The 17,688-nt window shown below is 36.6% G+C and overlaps 2 protein-coding genes across 2 annotated transcripts; both read right to left on the bottom strand.

Annotated features, from left to right (window-relative positions):
- Positions 1-1,125: 1,125 nt before the first annotated feature.
- Positions 1,126-3,146, bottom strand: LOC129273526 (homeobox protein ceh-37-like). The gene is made up of 2 exons (XM_054910574.2): positions 2,215-3,146; positions 1,126-1,913 (listed from the first exon to the last, which is right to left on the bottom strand). The coding sequence occupies exons 1-2, from the start codon at positions 2,362-2,364 to the stop codon at positions 1,419-1,421; spliced, it is 645 nt and encodes a 214-aa protein (XP_054766549.2). The 5' UTR covers positions 2,365-3,146; the 3' UTR covers positions 1,126-1,418.
- Positions 3,147-4,426: 1,280 nt separating this feature from the next.
- On the bottom strand, positions 4,427-14,856 carry LOC129254537 (uncharacterized). The gene is made up of 4 exons (XM_054893000.2): positions 14,291-14,856; positions 12,594-12,744; positions 8,593-8,690; positions 4,427-7,440 (listed from the first exon to the last, which is right to left on the bottom strand). Exons 2-4 carry the CDS (start codon positions 12,637-12,639, stop codon positions 6,931-6,933), a joined length of 654 nt encoding a protein of 217 aa, XP_054748975.1. The 5' UTR covers positions 12,640-12,744; positions 14,291-14,856; the 3' UTR covers positions 4,427-6,930.
- Between the last annotated feature and the right edge of the window lie 2,832 nt (positions 14,857-17,688).

Genomic DNA, 17,688 nt, shown 5'->3' with positions numbered 1-17,688 from the left:
GATAGAGTGTAAGAAAGATAAACGAGATAGAGGTAGAAAGAGAAGGCGATGGAAGAATGAGAGAGGGGCAGATATGGTCAGATAGAGAGGGAAAGAGTTTTAAAAAAGAGAAAGGAGATAGAGGTAAAAAGAGAAGGGGATGGAAGAATGATAGAGAGGGGGGAGATATGGGTTAGATAGAGAGATAGACTAAGAAAGAGGATATCTATAGAGGTAGTAGGGAATGGATGAAAGAGAGAGGGAGTAGATATGGGCAAGAGACAGTACCGTACAGAGGGGTGGGTACAGGTGTTCACCCCCCCCCCCTTAATTTTATTTTACCACCCCCCCCCCACCCTCAACAAAAAGTTGAAGACCTCATTTTTGTCATTTTTTAAGGGTACGAAACGTCGGAGACCTTTTTTTATTTTTATTTTTTGCTTGTCAATATTTCATTCAGATTGAACCCCCCTTTCAAAAATCCTGTGGACGCTGCTGGTTAGAGAGTGTGCAAAAAAAGAAAGGATTAAGATAAAGAAAGAGAGGTATAGAAAATAGAAGGGGTGGAAGAAAGAGACAGAAGAGAGAGAGAGAGAGTGGGGGATATGGGTAAATGGTGAGGATGATAAGAGGGGATAATCTTGCCTATGTCACGTAGTACATCATCAAAAGTGCACAACGAGAGAGAGAGCTAAAACTCTCGTTTCAATTAAATGATTTTCATTATCGTATGCAAAATTGTTTAAATATTGCTTGATTTATATATCTTCTTAGCCCCTGCTCTCCCTCTCTTTCAGTTTCTCTTTCTTTCTCTTTTATTTCTATCTAGCTCAGTCACTCTCGCGCCGTCTCTTTCCTATATATGTTGTTAAAAACTTTGTATATATATATATATATATATATATATACAAAAATGCTCAATTCAATATATATATTTTTTTTTTTTTGGGGGGGTCATATTTTATCCTATTTCTAGAAAGTGATATCCTTTGATTATTTTATCTTCAACATTTTTCCTCAAATATTTTTGCGCAAGCAATTAAAATCGACGTTTAGTTTTCTTCAACATTCTCATGCCGCCCGTCTCGTTTCGTTTGTACATTCTTTTCAATTTAACAATTTACACAAAACAAAATGAAGACAAAATTTATTATGAAAATATTTTCATCTGGTATTCCATTCGAGAAACCATACATAAATGACATGTTAAGTAACAGGACAAATGTGAAAAAAAATCAACTAAGAGACCATAAAAAATTATCAAAAATCATCGGATACCAAAAAACAATAAATAAAGACCACACTCAACTTGGAAAATGTCCCTCGCCAAAAAACGTGTCCAATGCCTCCAAGACCAATCATCTATATCAAAGAATCTTTGGCTGCGATCTTGTTATATGTTGCTCATAAAAAGTTCTTCTCAGTTGTTAATTATATTATCATTGGTAGTAAATCAAATACGGGACTGCAGATGACGGATAAAACATCGGCGTTCTGTAGAGATGTGTGACGTCACGACAAGGCATCCTTTCTGTATGACTGCTCCGGGAGAGAAAGTCAACCGACATTAATGGACTGATGATGCCGGCGCCGCTCGGTGTGTCAACTGATGAGCCGTACTGGTTGGCGCCGCGAACAGTAGGGTGGTGGGTCGGCGAGATCATCGATGGCAGACTGGTGGTCGGTTTCTTGCAGGGATGAGGAGGCATCTCTTTGTCATTGATGTCGTCTTGGGACTTTCGTTTACGACTGGCCGTGGAGAGATCTAAGGGTTGATCAGCTCCGTCTGAAGATGACTCCGTTACGTCAGATTCATCGATGGCAATAGAGAGTTGACTGGGTTGGTGGGTGCAGGTGTCCACTTTGCTCTTCTGAAATACTCTCCTCTGAGAGGGGTTGCGACGAAGTCTTGGGCGACGGACCTGGAACCAAACCTAGAAACAGACAGATACAATTACTTATTAGGCTTTGCTATACAGTCTGTGATTTTCATAATAAGTACAAGAGATTATTGGTGACTAGATGGTGGTGGTGGTGGTATATAGGAGGGGGGTATTGACTATTGACTACTAATCGACACTCGAAAGTACACAGAACAGTTGGAGATGCCTCCGAAATCGGGTGGTAGGCAATGCATTTTTTTTTAATTAAAAGTTTGTGATGAGCAAGAGGCTTTTTAAAGATTTGTTTAATTATAAAATAGGGAATGAATAACTAAATAAATAGAAAACTTACATGTATCAAGAGGTTACTGATCTTCAAAGTGTTTGCCAAGCGATCTCTAGTAGTAATATCAGGGCGTGTGTTGATGACGAATTCAGCTTCGAGAATCTCAATCTGCTTCTTCGTTAGTTTAGAGTTCAATGGTAGCATCGTGGTAATCATAGTGGAGTTCGATATCTTTTTAAGGGAAATAACTGTACTTTTCCAATTAAAAAAAAAACTTGTTGGTGATCAATTCAAGGTCCTTACGAAACGGTGTTCTTCGGTAGAATGGGGGCTTTACAACAGGAATCGCAAAAAGAGGCAAAAAGCCAAATTTGATATGCCTGTTTTGATTGGTCGCTTGGCATTATCCAATGAAACCACAAGGATGTGCTAGATAATTAAAGGTTCGATCCCTAAGAAAAAAAATCCTGATTGTCTTCAAGATAAAACAGAATTCGGTGATGGTTAAAAGTGATCAATTGAACCGTTTTGAAAAGGTGATGTCCTGTTCGGCGCGTGCCGCGCGCTTTGCAGCGGGAAGATTATAAAGGATCAAAGAGAATGGCGCGAAACAATGCAAGGATTAGTGAACTCCGGATATGGCCCCTGAGACGGATATTTGGAAAATGTGTCTATTGTAAGGTGAATGTATACCTTTCACCATCAAGACTAATATGTAGACATCTAAGTTGTAGACTTTAATTGGTTATTCAATCCTCACAGCCCGTCAGTCTGAAACAAAATTGGACAAAATAACTTGTTTGGTAATGTGTCTAGCTGATGACGTAAAGGTCAAATCAAACCCCCTACTTCGAACTTTAAATACTCTTTTAAAACATGCTCGGTGCCCCCTCCCCAGCACAAGACCATAAACCAACGTACAGCCCGCTTGCCTTCGCCAACCAGTCCGCCGCTTTTTTCAAACCCAACCTCCATCAAGTCATGTTCTCTATCCATCTACTTCACATCATACGTTACTTGCACCCCCCCCCCCCTCTTTACAATTCCTACTCACTCCCGCAATACACCAATCTCAAACAATCCCAGCTACACACCTTCATCTTTAATCAAGCATAGCTCTCAACATTCCCTCAAAGTCGTCTTGCCCAAGTTACCACAGGCGCATCACCCACCTATCCTGTCCCTTGATATGTAAATCCTCACCGATTCCAACCTATCACATAATTCTCACTGTTCCACCATCACTCTTCTGCATAGGCCGCGGAAGCGGGGGGGGGGGGGGGACGGGGGGTTGATAACCCTTTTTTTTTTTTTTTGCTTGTCACAAATTTTCGCGATCCACTCCTAAAATTTAGGTTTAGGTTTTCCCTGTGTCCATCAAAATATTTCAGGTGGGCCCCCCCCCTAATTTTTTTGGCTTCTGCCGCCAATGCTCTTCTGACATATTTCACACAGACGATCTCTTGCCAAGCTTGGCCCCACCCTCTTCATATTTCTGCACCTCCAGTGAATCCCACTTCCAACATCACACTGACTTTCCAGTTAACCCTTTTCCATGTATGCAACAAAGTCTACCTTGCTTTTGAATATCTAAATTAATTTATTCTAATATTCAAAATCAAGAAATATCCAATTTATTTTGTCTTTCAGTAATCAAATCTGGCTGTCCTTTCTTTTATTCTTATATATAAGAAGGCGTTTCTCAATAAAACATTCAATTACATAATGATAAAAAAAAGTGAGAGTTTCTGCCCTTGTTTGTTGGGTTTTTTTTTCTGAGGCCATCACTTCAGAATGATATAAAAGTAACTTTGCAAAAAGCAAATCTTTTTGAAACAAAGAAACCTGCTTGACCTGAAAACATTTGACTTGGAATAGATGTGCAACACACAGGTTGCATAATCTGGGGCCCATAACACAAAGCTTAGCAATGATCGTAGAACTTTTTTTTCTAATTGATTGCACCGACTACAATGTACAATCAATCGTGAAAATCAAACATACAATTAATTGCTAACCTTTGTGTTACGGGACCCGGTTTAAATTGCTCAGACTTTAAGTAAATATTTGACCTATGGAAGGTAGGCAAAATACCCTGTAATATTAAACTCATAATGAGGGGCAAAAAATTGGCCATCTTACAGAATACAGCATTTTATCAACAGAATCGACAAAGTTAAGAATAGTTTGACAAATGGGCAAGCTGCTTGCCCCACCTTTTAGTTGCCCATAATAGAACACAAAATTTATCTCTTCATGAAACAACACATGGAAGCAATTTTCCTGTTTTAGAATATGACATTTATTTAAAAAAAAAAAAACCCTAAGAGCCATGAATTTTCAACAATACATGTAAAACGAAACAAAACAAAAGTGAGCTCATTCCTACATGTACATGCGAGAAAGAAAGATGTGTCCTGTTGGCTTAAGATGAATGAAATAAACATAAAATTTTGTCATCAGAGGGTTGGCAGTGATCAATTAAATGTACTGTATGTCAATCTGCCACCTTCCCTTTCAGCAAACAACAAATACTGATATTAAGGGGGGGGGTACATAAGCCAATCAAGATTGATGGGGGATAACATACTAGTCTTATATCACATGCATTATATACAACTCATAAAATGGGTAGACTAGCTCCTCTGAAGGCGATTCTGTAATTCATCTTTACTTTATCAAATACCATTTACATCACTACAAAATAGATAAAGAGGTGGGAAAATAATAAAAATTGGGTCCCTTTTTACACAAAAAACATTGTATCTATGGTCAGGAATATGTTGCTAGAGTAGATGTTCATATTCTTGACTGAAAAGTGACATCCTGGAATACAAGTATATACAACTAATACAGACATTGCAACTGTATATTTCAATAAGACAATATCATTGTACATATCAACAGCATATGTTACCATAAGGAAGTCTTTCAAAATATCTATATATCAGTATAATTAAATAGAAAGTTCATGTACTAATAAGAAGAATTTACATAATTTGAGACATGATTATGAAATTCAGCAATTTTGTTGAGGACTATGTGTTCATACTTCAATAAGTTATGTAGAAAATATATTTCTATTGTAAACATCAACAAATGAATCATCAAATTATCATACAGCATACTCGGGGGAAAAATTTAGGGGTGATGAGTTGACAAGATCCTCTGTAAAAACACAGCTGCCCTTATAAAATGCAACACCGAATTCCAAATGAAAACCTAGAACGTATTCTAGTTTTGATGACTCAGAAATCAACAATATATCAAGTGATATAACATCAGTTATCAAATATTTTAGCATTCTGCCATTAATTGACACAAATAAGCAATATACACCTAGACCTCAACATGTAACATTTCAGAAGTCCCAGTTCATACATAAGCTTTACTTATACATATAATAATGCGTGTACGTGAAGGTATAAAAGTGGAGCTATTACATGGAGCTATTATAGCTCCATGTTGTATAGCTCCATGGTATAACTGCATTTGGTGTGTATACTGTGTGGATTCTTATTCAATTATCAAACAAAATCTTTATATGTATGTCATCTGAAATGGAATACTAGTATATCATCTAGACAGATTTTTTTTTTAGGAAATCATCACTGCTAAAATATTCTGGTACACAAATGTAAACGAGGGAACGCTTTACAGATCACTCAAGTGTTAATTATCACAAGGAACTGATAGCATTTCCAAGAAGCAGGTGCTGTCAATCACCCAAAGTAGACGCAAGTTTAATGACCAATACAGTCATGTTTAACACAATGCTTTGTGTATTTCACCCATTATTATGGTAGTAGAGTCATAGTTTTGCTTTCCCTGTGTTAGGCTATTAGGTTCCTTGCATCAAGTCCAAACTGTTGTCTACCAGTGAATATATATATGCAGAAACACACAATTTTTCTGTTGGTCCAATAGCCTGTTCAGATATGGTGCGAAAAAGTTTAGCAACTTTCTTTCCGGTGGTTGAATATGGTAATACATATATGTATGTAAGCATGACATTTTTTGTGTGCATATCGGCATCTTCATGACGGTTTTTCGGTGTAGATATTGGCTTGGTTCGTAACTTAAAAAAAAAATCAATTGGGCTGAAGAGGTATAAACAGCCACATCTCAATTACCAATGAAAGTTTGAAACACTAGCAAATATGGTCTGTGGCTATTTTTCATCATGCTCAACAAAGAGATGATATTCCAAAACACTGAAGAAAAAAAAAAGGTGATTTCATCAGAACTAAACTCACATTAAAATAAGAACAAAAGGAAGCATGATAGCTCAATCGGTAGGGTGCGCTTGTGCCAGTAAGGCATTTCTCCTCATTACCAGGTAGCTCTGAGAGAACCTTAAGCCTTCGGGCCTTATTGCTTAAAGGCATTTATGTTTTTTTAGCAATCAGGTACACAAATCGCCACAACTTTTTTTTTTAATGTTTAATCAAAATCATTTCATAATGATGTAAAATTTTTGGCAATTCTCTGGGCAAAACTTATTTTTACAATGAAATATTTTGACAGAAATTATTTGGTTCAATAATTTTATTAGTTGCCTCTGCAACATTTGTCAACATCTTCAAATAGCATTTACTTGGTTCACAAGATGTCACCAAGATTTGCTGCTCTTTACTAATCAAGCCCCTTTGTATCATGCAGATATGGCGTACATCTTCATAAATCTGTAGCTCTGATTTAATTGATATTATGAAGAATATGCTTGTTTTGAAGAATAACGCAGCAGAATGTACAATAAAAGAAATATTCAGCATAATGATGTTACTCCTGAGTATTATGGACCTTGCCATTTTTGGCCTGCAGAAGATCAACAATAGCATCAATTTTCTTGGAGCTTGCATTCTGCGCCTGGAGTAGGTTTATAATAGCATCCATTTTCTGGGAACTTGCATTTTGGGCCTGGAGTAGGCCGATGACAGAGTCTATTTTCTTGGCGATGGCATTCTGGCCATGAAGGAGGCCGATGACAGTGTCCATTTTGTGGGAGATCGTTTCCAGGAGGTCTACCTGCTGTTGGGCAAGCATGCGATCAAAATCCTTGGATTCAGCCTCGGAGACCTTCCTCTGAAGGGCAGGTGAATACTTGTAAGCCGCTTGTCCTGCTGGAGTTGATGGACCGGGCCGCGACCCCGAGCCGCTACGTCCTGCTAGCTCCGCAGACACGCGCACGATATCATACAGGTCGTCATTGTCTTCATCAACATGAAACTCTAGATCCATCATATCTTGGCTCTGTTGGCTCTGTTCTGCTGACTCCCACTCATTTTCTGACTGAAAGACGAAGGGAAAAAAATATATAATCAAAATTATTGAGATATCTCTCCCAAAGTACACCCCCGTTTGCTTTTCTTGCATGCCTGTGTTAGCTTCAATTGCATGGACGGGCAATACATACTTTGTAGAGCACAAAACTAACTGAATGCATGGTAAAATTGTGCACAGTGCTACAAACTTTTATCTGAGCTAATACACACTTCAATCCACTTTTACCAAAGATAGTATATGCAGCAGGTGCAACACACTATCACTTTGCACACAGTCTTGAAATGACAATGCTAGTTTTGACTACATAAAGCAAATAATAAACAATTAATTTGAGATATCAGAGAAACACAGCACACCATCTCATGTTTACTGGTCAAATTGCAAATCGTCAGGCATTTCATTTGCCTCTGATCTGATCACAACATTCTCACTATACGTAATGCAGTTATTTCATAAAAAACAAAAATAATGAAATCAGTGTACTGCAAAACTGAGAAAAATTTTCAACACCAATCTGTCAGGGTATACCACCAGACCATTGATACAGCAGTCAATAAATGCCACCAATACATACCAATAAAGTAGGCTTTATAGATCTGCCACTTGGGCTATCTCCATATACTATATATGTATGAATATCAATATGCCCAAAAGAAAATAATCATTAAAAAGTTTTGTATGACATCTGGATAGATCCTTGTCATTTGATGGTTGTTTGATATCGATCATACAGCCCATTTTACAATGACGTCATAAACTGCAATTTTGGATCCATTCATCGTGCAATTTTGGATACATACAATTTTGTCCATTGTAGGCACCACACAAATCCACTCGTGTTTGCAGCCCGCATGTTGTATGTACGCGGTCAACTCACACTGCATCAGTGTATTTTGCATAAAAATTGATAAATTTCATATGAAAAAGAATCTATTTTTTAGGTGTCATATAAACCAAATAATGAATGCAATGGACAGAATAGTCCTACTTCATTCGGTGAAAGATGAAAACGAGGCGAAGCCTCGTTGAATGGATCACTTCATCTTTCACCTCTTGAAGTATTTTGTCCAATGCACTCATAAACATTCATTATTTGTATAATATATAATAGATATGTGTTTTATTTGATGAATTCACAGTCCCCCTGATAAAGCTTACGTCTGAAGATGGTATGTCCTCAGGATTAGTTTGTGGAGCTGCCAAGACCTCCAGGACATCTTCATGTGTTTTGTTGTAGGATGGTTTGGTTTCTCCATCTGCATTTGAAACGACAAAAAAATGGAGATGAATAATAAACCACTGAAAAAGCCATTTTTTATTTCTTAAATGTATATTGTTGATCTGTAAAACATTGTAAGCTTTTTAAATGCTCTCTTGTACTTTTTGTCACCAGGTGGGTGTTACATAAAGCTGTTCGTAAGATACGAATGACTTTACGCACGACTGGTGAGCCTTTCTTGTGCTACATGTCATAATAGTGATATCCCTATGTAACTGAGTTATGACCTAAGAACATGTTCCAGTTGTGCGTAAAGTCGTTCGTAACTATACGAACAGCTTTATGAAACATCCACCTGATTGCCTCATTATTTTTCTATAATGTGCTTCTCATCAACTTTCAGTTTCCACTCTATGCTTTGTGTCTGCCATTTCTCAAAATTAGCTGTCAAATTACAAAATATACATTATATTACACCTTACATTAATGAAGTCAAATATAAGTGCGATTGGCAAGTTGTATTCTTCATTTTCATGTTCGGGATCATCCATTTTGTTTTATGTCTCCTATGACCAGAGGTAATCATAATACACTTGTTTTCATAGCAGGCACAACCGATTTCCAAGCACTGCAGTTGATTATGATTCGACTTGCAATGCCCACTACGTCAACAAATTGTATGGTTGCCTCCCATTGCAAGAGACATTAAAGATTTTGAATTGATCAGATATTTAAAAATGAGGCCGTGTACCATGCTAATCCTGCTTCCGATATCTTCGATAATGAGTTTAATAGATATCATTCTTTTTCTATAATTATTACAAAGATAATATCAGCAATATTATATCCAAGTCCTTTGGAAGCACATAGAGACATTATTCATAATGTGATATGCACTATACAAGAACTGTATATTATTATTATTAATTTTTATTAATATGAAAATAATTTTTTATTGTGTTCAAATTTCCAACATCCATCCATCAGAACCAGTTTCTGACAGGCAAGTAACCATCTCATACCAAAAAGAGAAACTTTCCAACATGGCTTAGCCCTCATCTTGGCATAATATTATCATAGAACTTTATAAGCATATCCATCAAACCTATAATTTCAAAATTCTAGTGATATTTGTGTGCATTAATGGCAAAATACAAGCATGGAGGTAAAGAAGGAAGGAGTACCATCTCACTCATTTCATTAAAAGCCACGTTTGATGCCGCAGGGATAAAATATGTCAGGCATGCATGGGTTTCATTGGCTTTTTCTTGAAGATCATATTTGGCCTGAAATTTGGCAAAATATTGGATGATAAAAGATTCCTAACTCTAGACTTACTGGCCAGATACAACATGAAATCTGCTTTTGTAATGATAGTTACTTTTTGCTTCCTCTGGCTGGATATTATCTTTTACGGGGGAAAGCAAAAATAAATGTTGCCATTTTTATTGAAATATGATTTGAAATTACTCCACTGGGCGCATGTGGCCGCTCCTGTGACACATAACACCACAAATGGGTGTATTCCCTGAAACTAATCTTAATTTTTTCTATAATGAGGAAGTGTGTAGAATTTAGTGAAATGTTAAAGGACAAGTCCACCCCAACAAAAAGTTGATTTGAATAGAAAGAGAAAAATCCAACAAGCATAACACTGAAAATTTCATCAAAATCGGACGTAAAATAAGAAAGTTATGACATTTTAAAGTTTTGCTTAATTTCATAAAACAGTTATATGCACATCCTGGCTGGTATGCAAATGAGGAGACTATGATGTCATCCACTCACTATTTCTTTTGTATTTTATTATATGAAATATGAAATATTCTCATTTTCTCCTCATTGTCAAGTGATAAAACGATTAATTCCTCCCTTAACCCTAACTAGGCCGGGCTTTTTTGGCTGTTCTGTGGCCAGGGGGGGGGGTTGATTCAACCCCCCCCGAGATCTCGGCCGCCGATCGCGCAAGCGCCGCAAAAATTTGCACGCTGGTAGTGTGCGATGTAATCTACAAGCCAAGGTTGTATTGTAAAATTTTCCAAAATAATGAGATTTCATTTTATATGAATTAATTATGCTAATTTATGCATAAATCATACTTTTTGCTCTTATTCACTAAATAAAGCTCCTAGAATGCTAATTTTTGGTAAAAATATTCTTTGTAGCATTCTTAACAATGGCAATTGAAAAAAACTTCGGTTTGGAAATCAATTTCTTATGTATTTTATTGTTTTATGAATTTTTTATGTATTTCTTTGTTTTTCAACCTTTTGTTTTTCGTTGTTTTTTTCACCAGATTTATTGCACAACCTCTTTGAAGCATAATTATGCTAAAATAAATTGCTTTCAGCTGTTTAAAGTAAAAATAATCATATCTTTATGAATAAGATGAGAAAACTCAATTTGCATTGACTTTGTACACAAAATCACGTTTTGGAATAATTTTTGGTCTGACATGCACTTACAAAATGTTGCGTAATTTCGGAACCGTGTACCCGGGCGTCGTAAATTTGATCTCAAAAGATGCGCGAGACTTAAAAGTATAAACTCTGCGAGTGGTGCGGTCAAAAACTTTCGCGCGGCGGAATGATCGCAGAAAATGTTGAGGGGGGGTTGATTCAACCCCCCCCCCCGGCCATTTTAGGGTTAACATGTGGAATTAGCATTGTTTAAAGTGATCATTTCACTTTGTTCTGATTTAAAAAATTCTCATTTTGGTTCTTGAAAATGGGCTTAACATTAGGCTTATAGTGTAAAAATACCATCCCAAAAGTTTCAAAGTATTATATCCACAGGATCAATTTTAAAACCTTAAAGATGTAAACCAAAGTTTGAAAATAATTGGGAGTTGGTTTCAATGACTATGACTATGTGTATACAGTGAACCTGTGCACCACAACACACGAACTCTAGATGAACACAGCATGGCCTACATACAGTGTGTACTAGGTATACACTGAATGTTCAGTGCAGCTAATAGCGTGTGTGTGTAAATAGGAGATACACACAACAGAAGGCAGTCAAAATAGCCAACGGACTTTTTGAATTGGAGTAAACTGGTCATAAGCTTAACCTGTCTACTAGACGGTTCTCAAAATCAAGCTAATAAATTGCTACTTGTATCTAAATTAGAGTTTTTCATTCTATATTGTGGTTTGTTTCAGGGTTTTTGAGGACAAGTACATGCACTCATACACATGTTTTGTCTCAGTTTGAGAATTTTTTAAATCAGCTGCTCACGAAGTTAAACGATCCCTTTAATACTATATGGTTCAGTCAAGTTGGTCCTTATTGTCAAATCTATAAAAAAATGAAATATTGTATAATTCTAACAATAAAGAACAAAAGAAATAGTGAGTGATGGACATCATCGACTGACTCACCTAATTGTGCATATCACTGTTTTGTGAAAAATAAGCGAAACTTTAAAATGTCATAACTTTCTAATTTTACATCCGATTTTTATGAAATTTTCAGTACTATGCTAGTTCGATTTTTCTCTATTTATTCAAGTCAGCATTTTTCTGGGGTGGACTTGACCTTTAATCTAAACATTTTCAAATTCTGAGGGATTTTTCACATAAGGCTTTGAGATATATTTGTCATATATGTTTAATATGCACATTTTGTGATCAAATGCAACTGGAAATACATCCATTCGCAATTACCTATTTTTATCCGAATCACTTTTCAATTTTCCATGAAACTTTTGGCATAACAGGTCGCCACCAAAGGCTACAGTGCACCTGTGTATTCTTTTGTACAGTTTCTTTAGAAATTGAAAGCTACATGAAGTAATTTGCATTTCGTTGTCACTCTATCCTTTTTACCACCATGATACAAGTGTGAATTTTCATCATTGTTGGACATGTACAATTAGCAGAAATGCAGCTTATATAACCGATTAAAAAATAAAGATTATCAAATCGTCTTCTCTTACCTGCTGTCCCTTTGCCAGCCTTATAGGCGAGAGCACGACACTTCATACAATGCCATTTCTTTTTTACCTCTGTCCATTCACGTAGTGGTCCACCCGCAGCTCTGAGGGCATGAACTGCACCTTTCCAGACCTTCTTCCTTCTTTCCTCAACCTACAGTCAAACCAATATGAAATATACTTTGTATATGTCTTAATGTACAAAGAGAATCATACAATTGCCATAAAGATGTATTTCTTTTTTTGATTCCCTCACCATAGTGACTGTGCGCCCACTTCATGGCACACTTGTATCTGTTTTCAAGACATATTCAATTCTCTTGTCTTAGCTTAGCTCAGCTTTTCATTAGATTTTTTCCACTTAATACCAAATTAATTTGTTTTATGCCGACAATGGAACAATCATACGTCTTAATATACCTGCTTATCTAATATACAACAAACAACCAACCAAATAAACTGGTTGAAAAAAAGTTTAAAAGAAGGGGGGGGGGTTGCTGGGCAAGCTTCAGGATTCGTAATATAACAGTACTATGTTGGTGTGAGAATCTCATATCCCAACAGAAAAAAAAGTGACATAAACTTAACCCTAAAAAGACTGGGGGGCTAAATCAGCCCCCCCTCAACATTTTTCGCGATAAATCCGCTGCGCAATTTTTTTTGACCGCGTCGCTCACTGACTTTTTAATTTCAAGTCTCGCGCAACTTTTGAGACCAAAATTGCGACCCCTGGGTAGGCCGGTTCCGAAATTTTGTAAGTGCATGCAGACCAAAAATTGCTCAAAAATGTGATTTTGTGTACAAATCCAATGCAATCAGTGTTTTTAGCCAGAATTCATAAATGTATCATATTTTTCCTTTTACGGATTAAAATCAATCAAATTCATCTTGATTATGGTCAAAATAAAGTCCCTGACAATTTCCATAAAAAAAACCCAAAAAGTAAAAAAACATAGAAATACATAAGAAATTTTAAAAATAAAATACATGAGAAAATAAATGTAATGTTGAAATTTTTTCAATTACATTTGATCAAATTCCTATGAAGAGTCTGTGAACCAAAAATTAGCATTCTAGAGGAATTATTTGGTTAATTAGAGCACAGTTTTTATTTTACGAATAAATTAGTATAATTAATTTGAAATGAGATTTTTCGCAGAATTTGATCTTACAGTTTTCTAGATTATGCCATGGGTAACGCATTTTGTCACGATCGTGCAATCGACGGCCAAGATCATAGGGGGAGGGGGGCTAATTCCCCCACCCAGTCTTCTTAGGCGTTGAAATAGCCCAGTCTATTTAGGGTTAAACTTCTTCAGGAAGAGGTCTGCATTCGTGAAAACACTGACAATCTGTTCCCATTTTGCATCCGTTCTTACTTTGTAAAAGTCTTGTGCATGAGATAATGTATGTTCACACTTTAATTTGACCCCTTTTCAGTTACGGTGTGCACTAGTTGATGGGCATAGAATTTTTCAAAACACTTTGACCTACTTCATATTTTCGCAAGCAATTTTACCTTAAGATCTTGCCTCCAATCTGGTATTCATGATTTCACTGGATTTGTGTAAAATATGACTTTTTTTTTCAATACAACCTATCATATTCAAAATGCGCGTTAAATATGGTCACTGTATCATACATATACATGTAAGTCTGGCTACTGTAAATTATTCCACGCATGCATAATTTGTACCTACCTTGTTGGAGCAATGGCCTGATTTTAAGGAGAGTCTATGCTGATTTCGCCTAACGTAATCAATCAGGGCTGCTACCTCGCCTCGGGTGAAGTTATACTTCCTCACCTGAAAAAAAATTCAAAAAAAAGTTTTTTTTAAAGTTTGTAACATCAAAAAAATATGTTAGCACAGAAACGAAATGATATCCTGCACCGTTTTGCAGTTTTATTGTTGCTACAAATGTGTAATGTCTGTAACAAAATGATGATGTAATGTACAGAACATTTTTTTTTTCACTTCAATGACTTATGGAAAATAAAAAACAAACAAGTGGAACGCCTCTGGCAGTCTCGCCTGCATTACGCGATTTAATATAGCAGCAGTGCTAACTTTGAAAACTACTATACAATAATCATTTACAAAAACACCATTTATATAATGACATAATATCACGTTCATTGACCATAGATGACATTTGAACGGTGACTTAAGACTTGTCAACTACACCCATGTCCACATTTCATTCACTCTATCCATAAACTTTCAAAGTTATGATGGCAATTCAACAATTACCCCAACATGGCCAAAGTTCATTGACCTTAAATGACCTTTAACCATGGTCACGTGACCTGAAACTCGTACAGGATGTTCAGTGATACTCGATTACTCTATGTCCAAGTTTTATGAACTAGATCCATAAACCTTCAGAGTTAGGATGGTAATTTAACAAAGACCCCAAACACGCAACACGGCCAAAGTTCTTTGACCTTAAATGACCATTGACCATGGTCATGTGACCTGAAACTCGCACAGGATATTCAGTGGTACTTGATTAACCTAATGTCCAAGTTTCATGAACTAGATCCATAAATTTTCAAAGTTATAAAGGTAATTCAACAAATACCCCCAACTTGGCCAAAGTTCATTGACCCTAAATGACCTTTGACCTTGGTAATGTGACCTGAAACTCAGGAAGAATGTTCACTAATACTTGATTAACCTTGTGTCCAAGTTTCATGAACCAGATCCATAAATTTTCAAAGTTATGATAGTAATTCAACAAATACCCCCAACTTGACCAAAGTTCATTGACCCTAAATGACCTTTGACCTTGGTCATGTGACCTGAAACTCGAGCAGGATGTTCACTAATACTTGATTACCCTTATGCCTAAGTTTCATGAACTAGGTCCATATACTTTCTAAGTTATGATGTCATTTCAAAAACTTAACCTTCGGTTAAGATTTTGAAAATAATTCTCCAAACATGGTCTAAGTTCATTGACCCTAAATTACCTTTGACCTTAGTCATGTGACCTGAAACTCAGGCAGGATGTTCAGTAATACTTGATTAACCTTATGTCCAAGTTTCATGAACTAGGTCCATATACTTTCTAAGTTATGATGTCATTTCAAAAACTTAACCTTAGGTTAAGATTTGATGTTGACGCCGCCGCCGCCGTCGAAAAAGCGGCGCCTATAGTCTCGCTCTGCTATGCAGGCGAGACAAAAATCATGCTGATATGCAGGAATGCAAACCCTACAGGATGGCTGTCAGGAACATTTACATTTTTGCGTGAAATGCCTCTGACAGTCTTGCCTGCATTATGCTATTCAATATAACAGCAGTGATGACTTTGAAAACAATTTCAAAAACAAACAAGTGGAATGCCTCTGGCCGTCTCACCTGCATCACGCGATTCAATATAGCAGCAGTGCTGATTTTGAAAACTACTATAACTCGCACAAGATGTTCAGTGACACTTGGTTACTCTTATTTCCACGTTTTATGAACTAGACCAATACACTTATAGAGATATGATGGCAATTCAACAAATACCCCCAACGTGGCCAAAGTTCTTTGACCTTACATGACCTTTGACCTTGATCATGTGACCTGAAACTCGCACAGGATGTTCAGTGATACTTGATTACTATTATGTCCAAGTTTTATGAACTAGACCAACACACTTTCAAATTTATGGCTGTAATTCAACAAATACCCCAATTTGGCCAAAGTTCATTGACCCTAAATGACCTTTGACCTTGATCATGTGACCTGAAACTTGCACAGGATGTTCAGTAATACTTGATTACTATTATGTCCAAGTTTCATGAATCAGATCCATAAACTTTCAAAGTTATGATGGTAATTCAACAGATACCCCCAATTCGGCCAAAGTTCATTGACCCTAAATGACCTTTGACCTTGGTCATGTGACGTGAAACTCATGCAGGATGTTCAGTGATACTTGATTAACCTTATGTATAAGTTTCATGAACTAGGTCCATATATTTTCTAAGTTATGCTGTCATTTCAAAAACTTAACCTTAGGTTAAGATTTTGATGTTGATTCCCCCAACATGGTCTAAGTTCATTGACCCTAAATGACCTTTGACCTTGGTCATGTGACATGAAACTCAGGCAGGATGTTCAGTAATACTTGATTAACCTTATGGCCAAGTTTCATGAACTAGGTCCATATACTTTCTAAGTTATGCTGTCATTTCAAAAACTTAACCTCAGGTTAAGATTTGGTGTTGACGCCGCCGTCGCCGCCGCCGCCGCCGCCGCCGCCGCCGCCGCCGCCGCCGCCGTCGCCGTCGGAAAAGCGGCGCCTATAGTCTCACTCTGCTATGCAGGTGAGACAAAAACAAGAAAATATTTTCATATAATGAAAATACTAAGTTCATTGACCTTATTAACCTTTGACCTTAATCAGGTGACCTGAAACTCATGCAAAATGATCAGTGATACTTGATGTCCAAGTTTCAAGAAATATAAGATCCATATTATTTACAATTAAAACATAAATTTCATTTAGATAATTATTTGTTGAATGATAATTTTTCTATAAATTGTGCTACAAACTGGCGCCTCATAACATAGCTCATCGTAGCTATATGTACGTCACAACGAAGCGAGTCAAGGATCAAGCCTATTGTATTATGAAGCGTGGGAAGATTTTCCAGTTGCCACCATGAGATCGTTCTGGTAAGAAATCTCTCATTTTTCCTATTTAAGATTAGAATAAATAATTTTTTTTATATGCAGTAGATCTCGTAATGTCAAACAAGTGGAATGCCTCTGGCGGTCTCACCTGCATCACGCGATTAATATAGCAGCAGTGCTGACTTTGAAAACTACTATGAAAGAATTATTCACAAAACACACCATTCATATATAATGATACAATACTATGTTCATTGACATTTGACCTTGATCATGTGACCTAAAACTTGTCAGTGATACTTGATTACCCCTATATCCACATTTTATACACTATATCTATAAACTTTGAAAGGTCATGTGACCTGAAACTCGCACAAGATGTTCAGTGATACTTGGTCACTCTTATGTCCAAGTTTCATGAATCATATCTATAAACTTTCAAAGTTATGATGGTAATTCAACAGATA

The sequence above is a fragment of the Lytechinus pictus genome, chromosome 2, assembly GCF_037042905.1.
Source record: "Lytechinus pictus isolate F3 Inbred chromosome 2, Lp3.0, whole genome shotgun sequence".
NCBI lineage: Eukaryota > Metazoa > Echinodermata > Echinoidea > Temnopleuroida > Toxopneustidae > Lytechinus > Lytechinus pictus.
The sequence above is the reverse complement of the archived record's forward strand: the minus strand, read 5'-3'. Positions and strand labels throughout refer to the sequence as shown.

What these genes read in the sequence shown, in the direction of transcription:
- LOC129254537 (XM_054893000.2), bottom strand. Translation starts at nt 12,639, where the DNA reads ATGAAGTGTCGTGCTCTCGCCTATAAGGCTGGCAAAGGGACAGCAG. An exon ending in GGCTGGCAAAGGGACAGCAG is followed by an intron (nt 8,691 to 12,593) that starts GTAAGAGAAGAC and finishes TTTCAAATGCAG; the next exon opens with ATGGAGAAACCAAACCATCC. An exon ending in AGGACATACCATCTTCAGAC is followed by an intron (nt 7,441 to 8,592) that starts GTAAGCTTTATC and finishes TTCGTCTTTCAG; the next exon opens with TCAGAAAATGAGTGGGAGTC.
- LOC129273526 (XM_054910574.2), bottom strand. Translation starts at nt 2,364, where the DNA reads ATGATTACCACGATGCTACCATTGAACTCTAAACTAACGAAGAAGCAG. An exon ending in TCAGTAACCTCTTGATACAT is followed by an intron (nt 1,914 to 2,214) that starts GTAAGTTTTCTA and finishes GTCTGTTTCTAG; the next exon opens with GTTTGGTTCCAGGTCCGTCG.